This window comes from Macrotis lagotis, chromosome 5 (assembly GCF_037893015.1).
Source record: "Macrotis lagotis isolate mMagLag1 chromosome 5, bilby.v1.9.chrom.fasta, whole genome shotgun sequence".
Taxonomy (NCBI): Eukaryota; Metazoa; Chordata; class Mammalia; order Peramelemorphia; family Peramelidae; genus Macrotis; species Macrotis lagotis.
Genome location: NC_133662.1, coordinates 245,903,923 through 245,916,297, shown reverse-complemented (window position 1 = coordinate 245,916,297; position 12,375 = coordinate 245,903,923). Strand labels below are relative to the sequence as shown.

The 12,375-nt window shown below is 47.3% G+C and overlaps 1 protein-coding gene and 1 long non-coding RNA gene across 2 annotated transcripts in view; one reads left to right on the top strand and one right to left on the bottom strand.

The window, feature by feature from the left end:
* The window catches only part of ADORA2B (adenosine A2b receptor), a 40,707-nt gene extending 38,518 nt beyond the window's left edge, over positions 1-2,189 (bottom strand). The window contains exon 1 of the mRNA XM_074189274.1: positions 1,819-2,189. Within this exon, the coding sequence (XP_074045375.1) occupies positions 1,819-2,153 (335 nt within the window). The 5' untranslated portion in view covers positions 2,154-2,189. The remainder of the gene's footprint in view (positions 1-1,818) is intronic.
* Positions 2,190-11,677: 9,488 nt separating this feature from the next.
* The window catches only part of LOC141488852 (uncharacterized), a 49,562-nt gene continuing 48,864 nt past the window's right edge, over positions 11,678-12,375 (top strand). The window contains exon 1 of the long non-coding RNA XR_012468824.1: positions 11,678-11,793. This is a non-coding gene — a long non-coding RNA (uncharacterized LOC141488852). The remainder of the gene's footprint in view (positions 11,794-12,375) is intronic.

The following is a 12,375-nucleotide window of genomic DNA, read 5'->3' as shown; positions in this document are numbered from 1 at the left end:
CTCTTCCCTTTCCAGAAGAAAAAGGATGTTTCTAGCTCTTTTAAACATATTAGAAATACACAGTCTGAAATCCAGAATCTGAGTGAGTGCTCTCTGGAATGTCCCCAAAAGGCGACCCTTTTTAGGGTCTGATTGGACTAAGGATTGTTTCATTCTTTATCCTGACATCCCCAGGTCCCGGCACAAAGTCGCCCCTTACAATTGATGTTAGTTTCCCAGAGGGTCAAAGAACTGAGAGTCCTTCCCGCTCTCAGCTGAGTGTTTCCCTGAAAACCCAGGCCAAGGGCAAGTCCATCCCTTCCCTCTGCTCTGGCATGAAGATCCAATGGGAAAGAAACAGGATGAAAAGCCTATTTTCTTCTTCACAGAAGCAGCAGATAAACAGACAAGGAGGCATCGAAGAGCAAGCACAGTCTAATGAGGGCCAGAAGCTGTGGCTTCATATTCTGGACCTGCCATTTGATTAGCTGTATGACATTGCCTTGGACAAGTCCTTCTATTTCCCCCAGTCTCCCTTTCCTCATTGGTAAAATGAAAGATTTGGAATATGAAGTTTCTTTTACGAGTAATCTAACATCCCTGGGCCTTAGTTTCCTTGTCTGTAAAATAAAGGGCCGGAACAAGAAGTCCTCTCTTCTGGTACTAAAGCTATGAAGCCTCTTTGGGTGTCGGTTTCCTTCTTTGTTAGGGACAATTTCTGAGGTCTTGTCCAACTGTAAATCTCTAATCCCAAATGGGAGAGGAGGAGGAAGAAGGGGGAAATGTGGAGAGCGGCTCAGAAGCCTGACTTGAATCAGATCTCTTTGGATAAGAACATCAACTGACTCCTTGAGATTCTTAGGTTTCATTTAAGGAACTTCCCAGTTTTGTCCGCCTATGGTGTGATTCCTAGAGCCGAAAGGTAAATAAAACCACAGCCTTCTGGGCCACCCACCCACAGGGGTATACTTTTCTGAGAAAACAGAGTAGGCCACCAGACTTGGCCATAGCTCCTGGTTGGCACGATGGAAGCCAAACACCAAGACCAGATTTAGCCGGTGTGGGGCAGAAGGGCTAATTCCTGAGAAGGAGCTAGTGAGCAGAGGTCACCTGGACGCTGCCCTAAGCATTCCTCCGCACAGTTGGGTAGCGGCTGGGTCTCCTCCTCCTCCTCCTCCTCCTCCCAGGTAGCCCTCGGGTGACCTCCTAGGCAGATGTCATGACTCATGAGTCGCCAGCCCGGTGGCCTCCTGACAGGGCACCCTCGTCCCACCCACAGCCTCATCTCTGGGGGCCACATCCGGCGCCCTCCCTGCCCGGCAGGGGCACAGGAGGGTCTCAGAACTGAAGAGTCGGGCTGGCAAAGAGAGACGAGCGCCTGCAGGGAGCGCCTCCTCCCCTGCCCACAGACGATCGGGAGCCGAAAGGGCCATCTGAGCGACCCTCTCATTTCGCCGATGAGGACACTGAGGCCGGAGGGAGGAGGTGCTGCTGCCCAAGCGGCCGCCAGCCCAGGGAATGCTTGCATCGGGCTCCGGTGGCGCCCAGTTACAGGACTACAAAAAAGCGGAGATTCCCACCCGGGTTTCCACCCGGCTTCCTCCCTTTCCAGCCCGGGCCTGCCCGTCTCTGGAGGGGGAGCCGGGCCGGTGGGTGCGAGGGTCCGGTGCCCCCGCCCCCCGGGCGCTCCCGCTCTGCCAACTGTGGCTCCGGGGGAGCCGGGGCAGGCGCGGGGCAGGGGGGTCTCTGGGCATCTGCCCGGCCCTCCCGCAGCCGTCGGGCCCTCGCGGACCCTCGCGGAGCCCGTGTGCCGGGGCCCCGGGCGCCCCCGCGCCTCACCTGAGCGGCAGCTTGATGGCCAGGTAGCGGTCCACGGCCACGGCCAGCATGCTGAAGATGGAGCTCTGCGTGAGCACCAGCACGAAGCAGGCCAGGAAGAGGCAGCTGTGGAAGTCGGTGCAGAAGCCCACGCTGATGGTGACGGCGAAGGGGATGGCCAGCAGCCCCACGGCCACGTCGGCCACGGCCAGCGACACCAGGAAGTAGTTGGTGGCCGTCTTGAGCGTGCTGTTGCCGGCCACGGCGCAGCACACCAGCACGTTGCCCGCGATGGACAGCGCGGCCAGCAGCAGCTCCAGCGCGATGTAGAGCGTGTCCTGCGGGTCCGGCGGCATGGCATGGCCGGGGGGGCCCAGGGCGCGCGGAGCCCCGGCCCGGCGCCCCCGGCCCCGCCGCTCGCTGCCCCCCGGCCCGGGCCGCCCTGTGCCGCGCGGCCCCGCGCCTCCGCCTCCGCCGTCCACCCCGGCTCCCGCCCGACTCCGGCCCGCGGGCTCGGCGCGGCGGGCACATGGGCCGGGGGCGGGGCCGGGGCGGGCCGGGGGCGGGGCCGGGCACATGGGCCGGGGCGGGGCGGGGGCGGGGCCGGGGCACATGGGCCGGGGGCGGGGCGGGGGCGTGGCCGGGGCACATGGGCCGGGGCCGGGGCGGGCCGGGGGCGGGGGCACATGGGCCGGGGGGCGGGGCCGGGGCGGGCACGTGGGCCGGGCCGGGGCGGGGCGGGGCCGGGGGCGGGGCCGGGCCGGGGCGGGAGGGCGGCCGCGCCTCCGCGCGCCCCACTGGCCGAGCCGCCCGTCCCTCGCGCCGAGGCCCCGCCCCCTACCGTAAAGCCCCGAAGACGCGGGAAGTCACCAAGAGCCGCGACCTCCGCGAACTGGCGGCGGGGCGGGGCGGGGGCCCCGAGCCTCCGGGGGGCTCCCGAAGACCCCGAGCGGGACCCCTCCCCGGGGCCCCGAGCGCCCCGGGGTCACCGCGCCCCGGCTGCCGGCCCCAGACCCCCCCCCCCCCCGGGCCGCAAGCCCGCGGCCTGAGACGCCGCCCCCGAGGGACAGAGGCGCCGCGGCGGGCGGGATTCGAACCCTCCGCCCGGCTGCCGCCCGCGGGGTGGGGGCCCCGCCGAGCCCGCCCCGACGGACAAAGGTGACCCGGGACAGTCCGGCGGGGGGCGCTGAGGGGGCGGGGGCCGCCGGGGGTCGTGCCCGGGGGTCGTACCCGGGGGTCCCCGCGGGGTCGTGCCCGGCGCGGGGACTGCCCGGCGGGGCGGCTCTGCCGGGCACAGCCCGGGGGGGCTCAGACTGGGCACGGGCCAGCCCAGGGAAGGCGCAGGGCGGGGGCACCGAGTCCCCCAGGGCAGCCCCAGACGCCTCGGGCCAGGCCCGCCGGGCACTCGGGGAAGGACTGTGGCATTGAGTGCGGACCCAGCCCGCCAGCCTCACTTTTTGTTGTTGTTTCCTGCAGGGCAAATGGGGTAAGTGACCTGCCCGAGGCCACACGGCTAGGCCACTGTTGTGTGAGGCTGCATTTGAGCTCAGGTCCTCCGGACTCCAGGGCCGAGGCTCTGCTCACCGCACCCCCAGCCGCCCCTTTCCCCCTTCTCAACATTTGCTCTCGGGTTTTTCTTTCTCGTGCTTTTCCCCTTTTGTTCTGATTCTTCTTCCCCAATATGGCTAATAAGAAAACATGTCTAACGCGACTGCACAGCCGTGGTCCGCAGGAGATGACCTTCTTGAGGAGAGGGAAGGGATGGGGAAGAAAGAAAACATTTGGAACTCAAGAGCAATTGATGTTTTAGTCAATCTAAGGCCCTTGAATGTTAAAAAAAATGAATAAATGGAAACATTTAAAAACTTTTAAGAGGGTTTTTTTTTTAAAGATTAAAAGAAACACGTCTCTTCTCCCTTTCTCCTTAGGATCCACCTCCCCATTCATTCTCCCCCCCTTCATCCCAACACATACCTATAAACAATTACTTAAAAGGAGAGAACCCTGCAGTCAATGAGACTTCTGAGCCATCTGACTTTGAGGTAGACCCCCCCCCACACACACACACACAGTTCCTGCCCTCAGGATGCTTACATTCTCTTGGAGAAAACATAGACACAGATAAATAAACACAAAGTAAGCAGGGACACCTGGAAGAATCAGGAAAGAACTTTGGAAGGAGACAGACTTCCTGTGAGACTTGGGAACTAAGGCAGCAGAGACAGACAGAACATTCCAGGTACATGGCCAGTCCTCTGCAAAGCAATAAGTGAGGAAATAGAACATTTGAGCTAGAATATGGAGCAAGTGGGTCACATGACTAGGAATATCAATTTAGCAGCTATGTAGGGTTCAGATTTCAGAAGGCAGAGCCTGGAAGCAATAAGACCAATTAAGGGGTTTTTGCAATAGTCTAAAAGGGCTTGAACCTTTTTTATTTTATTTTATTTTTGATGTGAGAGGAGAGAGGGGGACAGACGCTGGGGACATTGTAGTGGTAGAATCCGTGTCTGTGGAAAACATCATTTCTCTTACAGTTGACAGAGATTGCATGTGTGTATGAGAAGTATAAACTTCCTAAACTTGTTTCCCCTCCTGCAAATAAGGGGAATCATCTCTAAAGTCCCTTATTGTCCTATAGCCTTGGAGTCCTGAATGCCCTTATGTAACCTGCATAGACACTTGTCAAATCAACAGCGTGTCACAGAATTGAAACTATTTGATAGATGTCTCCTGACTTGGGAATAGTTTGACCAATTATGGTAGATGTAAAATAAAAAAAAAATTAGAATGAGGAAAACCTACAACAGACCCAACACATCAGTGCAACCTGAGGGCATTTATGGAGTGTTCCACACCCATGTTCCCATTCTAGCAAAGAAAGGAGAGAGAAGCATTTTCTCATCTCATATTTGAGACCAAGCTTGGTTATAATAATTATACAGTGTTGGCCCAGGGTAGCATTAAGTGTTTGAAGCTAGACTTGAACTCAGATTCTCCTGACTCCAGGGCCAATGCTCTATCCTCTCTGCACCACCTCATTGCCTCTACAGTATTTGGTTTTGTTTTTTTGTTTTTTTCTTTCCATTTCCATTGCTGCCATCATTGTGAATATCTTTTTTTTTTAACTTTACTCTGCATCAGTTCATACAAGTTTTCTAATGCTTCCTTGCATTCCTCATATTCATTAATATCTTTAACACAAAAATATCTCCTTAAACTCATCTCCCACAAATGGTTAATCTACTCCCCATTGGACATCCATCAGAGAGATGCTGTTCTGTCATTTATTACATACTACTGATCTGATGAGGGCTTTAATGTACATACAAGTTGTATAAGGGTATTCCAAGAACATTTTTCTTTATAAATAGTATAAATAATGTACTTTAGAATCTACAAAATGCTTTGCACCCATTATGTTATAATATGATCCTCACAACAGATCTGTTTTGATAGGAACCACAAATGCAGGGTGTTTGAGCTATTAAAGCTTAATACTGCCCTTAAGACCTTTGGGCCACCCTGTATTATTACACCCATTTTTCAGATTAAGAAAGCAATTTTCAGATTAGGAAAAGATGTGAATAAACTTGCTGAAGGTCACAAAGCTTGCTAAGTGACAGAGCCAAGAGTGAAAGTGAAATCATCTATATTATAAACTCATTGTTTTAGGACTGACTATTCAAATATTTTTCACCCTTGCTGTGAATTTTATAGGTAAAGAAACTGAGGGATAAACAATATATAGTAACTTACTCAAGGAAAAACAAATTGATGGACACACAGGACAAAGAATTCAGCTTTTGGTTCTGATTCTCTTTTGATGGGGAAATTCCCAGTCTGTTTCTCTCAATATGTATATGTTTTAGGCCAACCAATATAGATAATTTCCTATAGTTCTGTGTAGCCAATTATTGCAACAAGGAACTTTGGAAATTCCAATAATAATAATAATAATAATAATAATAATAATAATAATAAATAATAAATAATAATGTTTGTCCTTCATTTTTGAAAAAGATCACAACATCAGGGAGATGGTGCCATGACAAGCACGTGAACTGGATTTGAGTGAAAGGGTGTGGAACTAAGTCACTAACCTCACTTTCTCTTCCAGAGCCATCTGAGTCCAATGGCCAAATATGAATCAGGATGACTGGAGATGGCCCTGGATGTGAGGCAATCAAGGATAAGTGACTTGCCCAAGGTCATGTAGCTAGTATGGGTCAAGTGTCTGAGGCTAGAAACTCCCATGTTCAATAGCAGAAGGCAAACCAAAAAAAGGGGGAGGAGGGGAAATGGATTCCCACTTACAGTCAACCAGCTGAAATATGTAATGTCTTCTCAACAACAGTGCCCACCCAAAGCAAAGAGTATAGAAGTAAGTCAATGGTCAAACTAAGACCTATTAAAGACCTTAGCTCAAAAAGTCCAAGGTTTCCCATTGCACCAAGGGCCATATCCAGTCATCCTGGTGCATATCTGGCAACTGGACTCAGATGGCTTGAGGAAAGTGAGGCCTTTCTTCCCTCCAATTCACTTGCCAATGGCATCATCTTCCCGTTGTCTTGGTTCTCTTTGAGAACGAAGTACAAACAGTAAAAGCAACAGAATGAGTGAATTAGTCTGGTCAGCCTCAGACCATGTCTCACATCCCATCTCATTTAACCGCCCTATGAATCAACTCACCATCCTTGTGTCTCTCCAGATCTAAACAGCCTTGGTCACTGGATCCTTCCTTGTTTTCCGTGTGTGTGTGTATGTGTTGACTTCCTATGTTAGAAAGTAAATGTAAAGGAAGGAAAAGAAAGAAAGGCATTTACAAGATGATGTTGTATATTTAGAGGGAATAGAAAGTTGTACATGATAGCTTTACAGTTTCATGTGCAATCATCTTTTTTTATTGTGCTGTGTTATGGAAATGCTTATTTTGTTCCATGAATTAAAAATGACATAAATTAAAAAATGAAAGAATATAAATTCCCTAAGCTTAGGGATTGCCTCGCTTTTTTTATTTGTATTCCCAGTGCCTAACATACCAAACTTAATAAATTCATTCATTCATTCTGATCTTCTGAGGTGGGAGGGAAGGGAGAAGGACTTCATGTCCACAACCTAAGGCAAGAATGGTAGTGGGGTGGAGGAAAGGGGCAAAGGATGTCATCCAGGGAGTATAAGTCACTGATTCTCTTCAGTGGGGGGAGCACCTCTGTCCTCTCTGCTCCCTCTCATAATCACAGAATCTTTGCTGAAAGGAATTCAAAGGTCATTGAGTCCAACCCAGAACAAAGTAGGATCCCCCCCTAAACTTCCCCCCAAAGTAGCCATTGAATCCATTAATTAAAGAGCTCAGCATTAGGGGATTAGACTGCCAAGTCAGCCTGTTCTAATTAGGATCTGTGATATCATCAATATGGGAATTCCCTCTAGCAGCAGAGATCATCACTCATCCCAGTCTGGTTATTCAATGTCATTCTTGACTGTATCCTAGGGACAGCTTGATGGTGCAGTGGATAGAGCACTAACCTTGGAGTCAGGAGGACAGGAGTTTGAATCCAGCCTCAGACAGGTACTAGATGTGTTACCTTGGGCAAGTCACTTAAACCTGATTGCCTCACCTACAGGACCATCTCTGGTTGTCCTGATTTCTATCTGGCCACTGGACCCAGATGGCTCTGGAGGAGAAAGTGAGGTAGGTGACTTAGCACAGCCCCCCCCCCCACTCACATCCAGTTCATGTGCTTGTCATGGCATCACCTCCCTGATGTCATGGTCCTCTTCAGAATGAAGGACAAACATCATCATCATCATCATTATTGCCTGTGTCCTCCAATAATTGCTAGATGACCTCTGAAGTTCCTCTATCTTAGAGTTCTCTGACTCCGCCCTGTGACTTTCCCACTTCTTTTGATGATCATGCCTACCTTGGATGGTACCTTTTGCATAATTTCTTACAAATAGGTCTTCACTGTAGGTAATACACTGCAGCCTATTGATGCATAGCATGAGATGCCATATCAGCATCCAAGCAAGTCAGAAGAAGGTAAAGCATTCTTCAGATCTGGGAAAAGTCACTCAGTCTCTCTATGACTCAGTTTGTTCATCTGTAAAAAAGAAGGAATTGAATTAAATGATTTTTGAAGGTTTCTTCCACCTTTAAAACTAGAATCCCATAAGCCTCTGCTAACAATTAATATTCCTATTATCCTCTATCTTTATCCCCCTAGTAGGGCCATAAACTTCAGAAGGGGAGGGACTATAAGTTGTCTTTGGACCATCCCTGGGACTTGTCTCAATACCTTGTAGTAGTAAGTGCTTACTGGTTAATGGGTATGTTGTTTGATCAGTTGATGGGTTGATTTCTCCTTCACCTTTTGGGTTGAGTGTTCTGAGTGACTGGTGATCAGTGGTCTGCAATCATATGTCATCAGAAGAACAGTGGGTTTTGTGTCAGAGAGTGACTTAGGATGGTAGAAAGCACCATTCATTTTCTTCAATTCAATTCAACTCTGTTTTCTTTCTCTTCCTAATTCTGGGGTCAACCCAGCTACATTGTTTGTCTGCATTGTATGGACTGATAAGACTAACCCTATGGTCTACCTGTCTAATGGAGCAATAGTCACTCATTGTCCATATATGGGTTTTTCCCATACAGACCACCAAACAAATCTCTTTTTGGGAGTCATGGATCTCACTAAGTTCTTGACTATAATAAATGAAATAATTAAAATAAGGAATCCCAGGTCTTGCTATCATCAGTACAATGACAGCTCTGAACAGGAGAATGTGGGGGATCCCACCATCTGAAGGAAATCCTGCTTCCAACTGAACTCTGTTCAGGACATCCTGCAAAACAATGGTGAAAGCTTTGCAGAACCCATTTGTCTCTTGTTTTTGTGTTTCTCCAGCATCTGCCACAGGGACTTGCTCATAAGATGACCTTAATTGATGTGTATAGAACTGAATCTCAAACCTTGCTAAGTATTGATTGGGACTAAGTTAGTCATTGCATGTGCAAGTGAGGCATGTTTTTAATACTGTTTGCCTCTGAGAGGTAAAAATGTTTTATAGCAATAAACACATTCTAGCTCTCATAGCCACTGTACCTTTCAATTAATTATGTTCTGTAAAGATGCAGGCTATTAAAGAAAACAATTTACAGAAAGCTGCATCTCATTTCTTATTTTCTTCAAGGGTACTTTTGAAATGTTTGTAGATCATTCTAATAAGGATTTTGTAGAGATGAGAAAGGATATATAATAATGAATGAATATGGATGTTTTTTCAATCACCTGTCCGCCCCCACATCGTTCAACATCATTTCTTTCCAACCTGAATCATTGATACTTTCAAAATTGTATCCCTGCCCCACCCCCACCCCCAGTAGATTTCTTTGTATGACTTTGAACCGATCAGACCAAGACTTCTCTTTCTATCTTCATTGAAACATTTCTACTTTCTTTTACAGCACATGAAGCACTGAGGTATTAGAATAGTAATTCTATTGTCATCAGCAATGAAAAAAGTTATAGAAATGTTGCTAGATCTGCTCCATTTTTTTTATCTGTATGTCATCTTTTCTCCACAAATGCTCTTGAGATGATCTGGTTTGGGGGCTCAGGCCAAGATTAGAGTCTCATTCCCCAACCCCCCTTTACTCTTTTGTGAGATGATGCAGCTCATAACCTTCCATCAGCTTTTTCTATAATGTTTTACAAATGAATTTATGTTCCAGAACTGTGTTGCCTTTGCTTCTATGTCTCTTCACTGGACAGATGAGCATTTGCTGTCAGAGGTAGTTTTGGGGGTCTTTGGTCCTCCTCACTGTGGCAATCTCTTTTCATCAGTTAAATTTTTCTGAGAAATAGAAAGGCAGGGGCGGCTAGGTGGCACAGTGGATAGAGCACTGGCCCTGGAGTCAGGAGGACCTGAGTTCAAATTTGACCTCAGACACTTAATAGTTACCTAGCTGTGTGGCCTTGGGCAAGCCACTTAGCCCCATTTACCTTGCAAAAAACAAAACAAAAGAAATAGAAAGGCAGCCTGAACAATGGATAACAAGTTAACTGCGGTATCAGAAATAAACACATATTTCAGGTCGTCTACACTTTTCATTTAATCATATTACTGTAAAGATGAGGGCTATTATAGAAAACAAGTTACAGAAAGTGGCTGAATCTCTTTTCCTATTTTCATCAAGGATTCTTTGGAGATGTTTGTAGATCATTCTCATAAGGATTTTATAGAGATGAAAAAGTCCTGACACCTACTGACTTTGTGATCCTGGACAAGGAAATCAACTTCTCAGAACCTCTAGAGAATCTCCTACACCACTGTGGCAGAGCAGGTATCAATCTGCATTAGGAGGAGGATTTTCCTCCCTAGAATGTCCCACAAGTCTAATCCAAAAGAAGGTTCTAATTCTCTTCCTTGATCTATTTTTCATTTTAGGGGCATATATGTTGTTTGATCAGGTCGGATTGTTGTGATTTCATGCAATATCTATTTCTTCTTTTTATTCTTTGAATTTCATGTTGATTTTGAATCTATGGTCCAACTAGTCACCAGTCTAACAGCCAAATGGGAAATGGTTTATATTCCCAAATATAATGGGATTAAGCTTGAATAACTTAAAACTTTATATTGACTCCTTTTTTAAAAATTTTTTTCAAGGTATTGGGGTTAAGTGACTTGCCCAAGGTCACACAGCTAAGCAAGCATTATATGTCTGAGGTCAGATTTGAACTCAGGTCATCCTGATTCCAGGGCTCATCCACTGCACCCCCTACCTGCCCCTCATTGACTCTTGGGACACCTTGTGTACAGACAGATCTACAACTTTTGGCCTTTTAATTTATCAATCCTGAGCATGTACATATATATGAAGGAAATCACACAAATATTTTCAAATTTTTATAATAAAATATAAATGTTTATATATATATATATACATATATATGTATATATATATAATGACTACTTTTCCCTGTGTCTATCCTCACATTTTGTAATTAAGCCTAAATCTGTTTCTATAACTTCTGCCTGGTTTTGCCCTCTACCTTAAAGTGGGATAGGCTAATCTTTCTTTCATATCATGGCCTTTCAGAGTCTTAAAGGTAGCCATCATGATCCCAGCAAGTTGTCTTCCTCCAGGCTAACCATTCCCACTTTTTAAAAATTCCCCAAATGCAAGCTCTTTTGTTCCTTTGCCCTCCTTGGTCCTTCTGCTTTCCAGATTCCCCCCTTTCCTCTGAAGGCTCTCCAGATTGTCAATACCTGCTTAAAACAGAGGCATCCAGAAGTAGATACAATGCTCTAGATCTGGTTTGTCCAGGGTCAAGGATATCACCATCCTGGTCCTGGAAAAGTTTTCCTTTATTTTTTTTGTCCTGACTATGATTTCATTAGTCTAAGGAACTCCCAGTAAGAAAATTCCCTCCCCCTCTTCCCACCCTGGGTGAGTCTTGAACCCAGGACTTCCTGATTCATTGGTCATCTCGTAGTCATTGTACTGTGTTTCCTCTCTACTAGACGGTTCTTTAATTTCACCTGAGAGATCCTTCACTTCTCTAACTGCCATATTGTGCTGCTGAGTCTTCACTAGGCAAGTCTTAATTCCACCTAAGAGCTCGTTTGCTTTTCTGGCTGTGCTGTTGAATCCTATTGATCGTCCAATTTCCTAAAAGCCTCAGTACTTTTTTTTACAAAGCTCAGCCAAGAGACTCCCAGGGAGGAAGGAGGAAGGAGAGCCAGCAGCCTCGGCCCCATCATTGCCACATGTAATTACCTCCCTTGCTTGTAGTCCCTGACGTCCATCAGTCCTTCACTGTCACATTGATTCCTTAATGGTTTCTCCTTGTTCTAGGTCCTGGGGAAGTCATATGCTGAACTCTGAGCAGAAAAGACTAATGGCACATTAAAGCAGAAAATCATGTGAAGGTCCTTTCTGGGTAAACCAGCAGAAAAGAGAGATCTCCAGCAGGAGCATTCTGGGTAAATGTTTAACAACTGACTTTAACTTTTTTTTGCTAGACACACTTTTAAGTTTAATGTATTATTCTAGATCTAGTCTAGTTTAGTTTTTCTTAAGACTAAACAATCAACACAACAAGTACTGAAGCCCTGATGTATAGATTTCCAAGGTCTAAGTGCTCACATTGACTAAAATTTACAATCAGGTCTCAGGAACCCATTGGATCTAACTTCAACACATCAAGAGAAGTAGTCAGAACCATTTGGTTTCGTCTTTTTTGTTTGTTTGTTTGTTTTTTGCAAGGCAATAGGGGTAAGTGACTTGCCCAAGGTCACACGGTTAGCTAATTATTAGGTGTCTGAGGTTAGATCTAAACTCAGGTCCTCCTAACTCCAGGTCCATTGCTCTATCCACTGTGCCACCTAATTGCCTGGGTTTAGTCTTTATATTTCCCCACTAAACTCAGATGGTGTGGCAGAGAGAATACTGCAATTCATGACACTAGTCTGACACCAACCTGTTCTGTGACCTTAGAAGCTGGGTAACCCAGTGGTTAGAGGGCATTGGGTCAGGAAGACCCGAGTTCAATTCTAGCCTCAGAC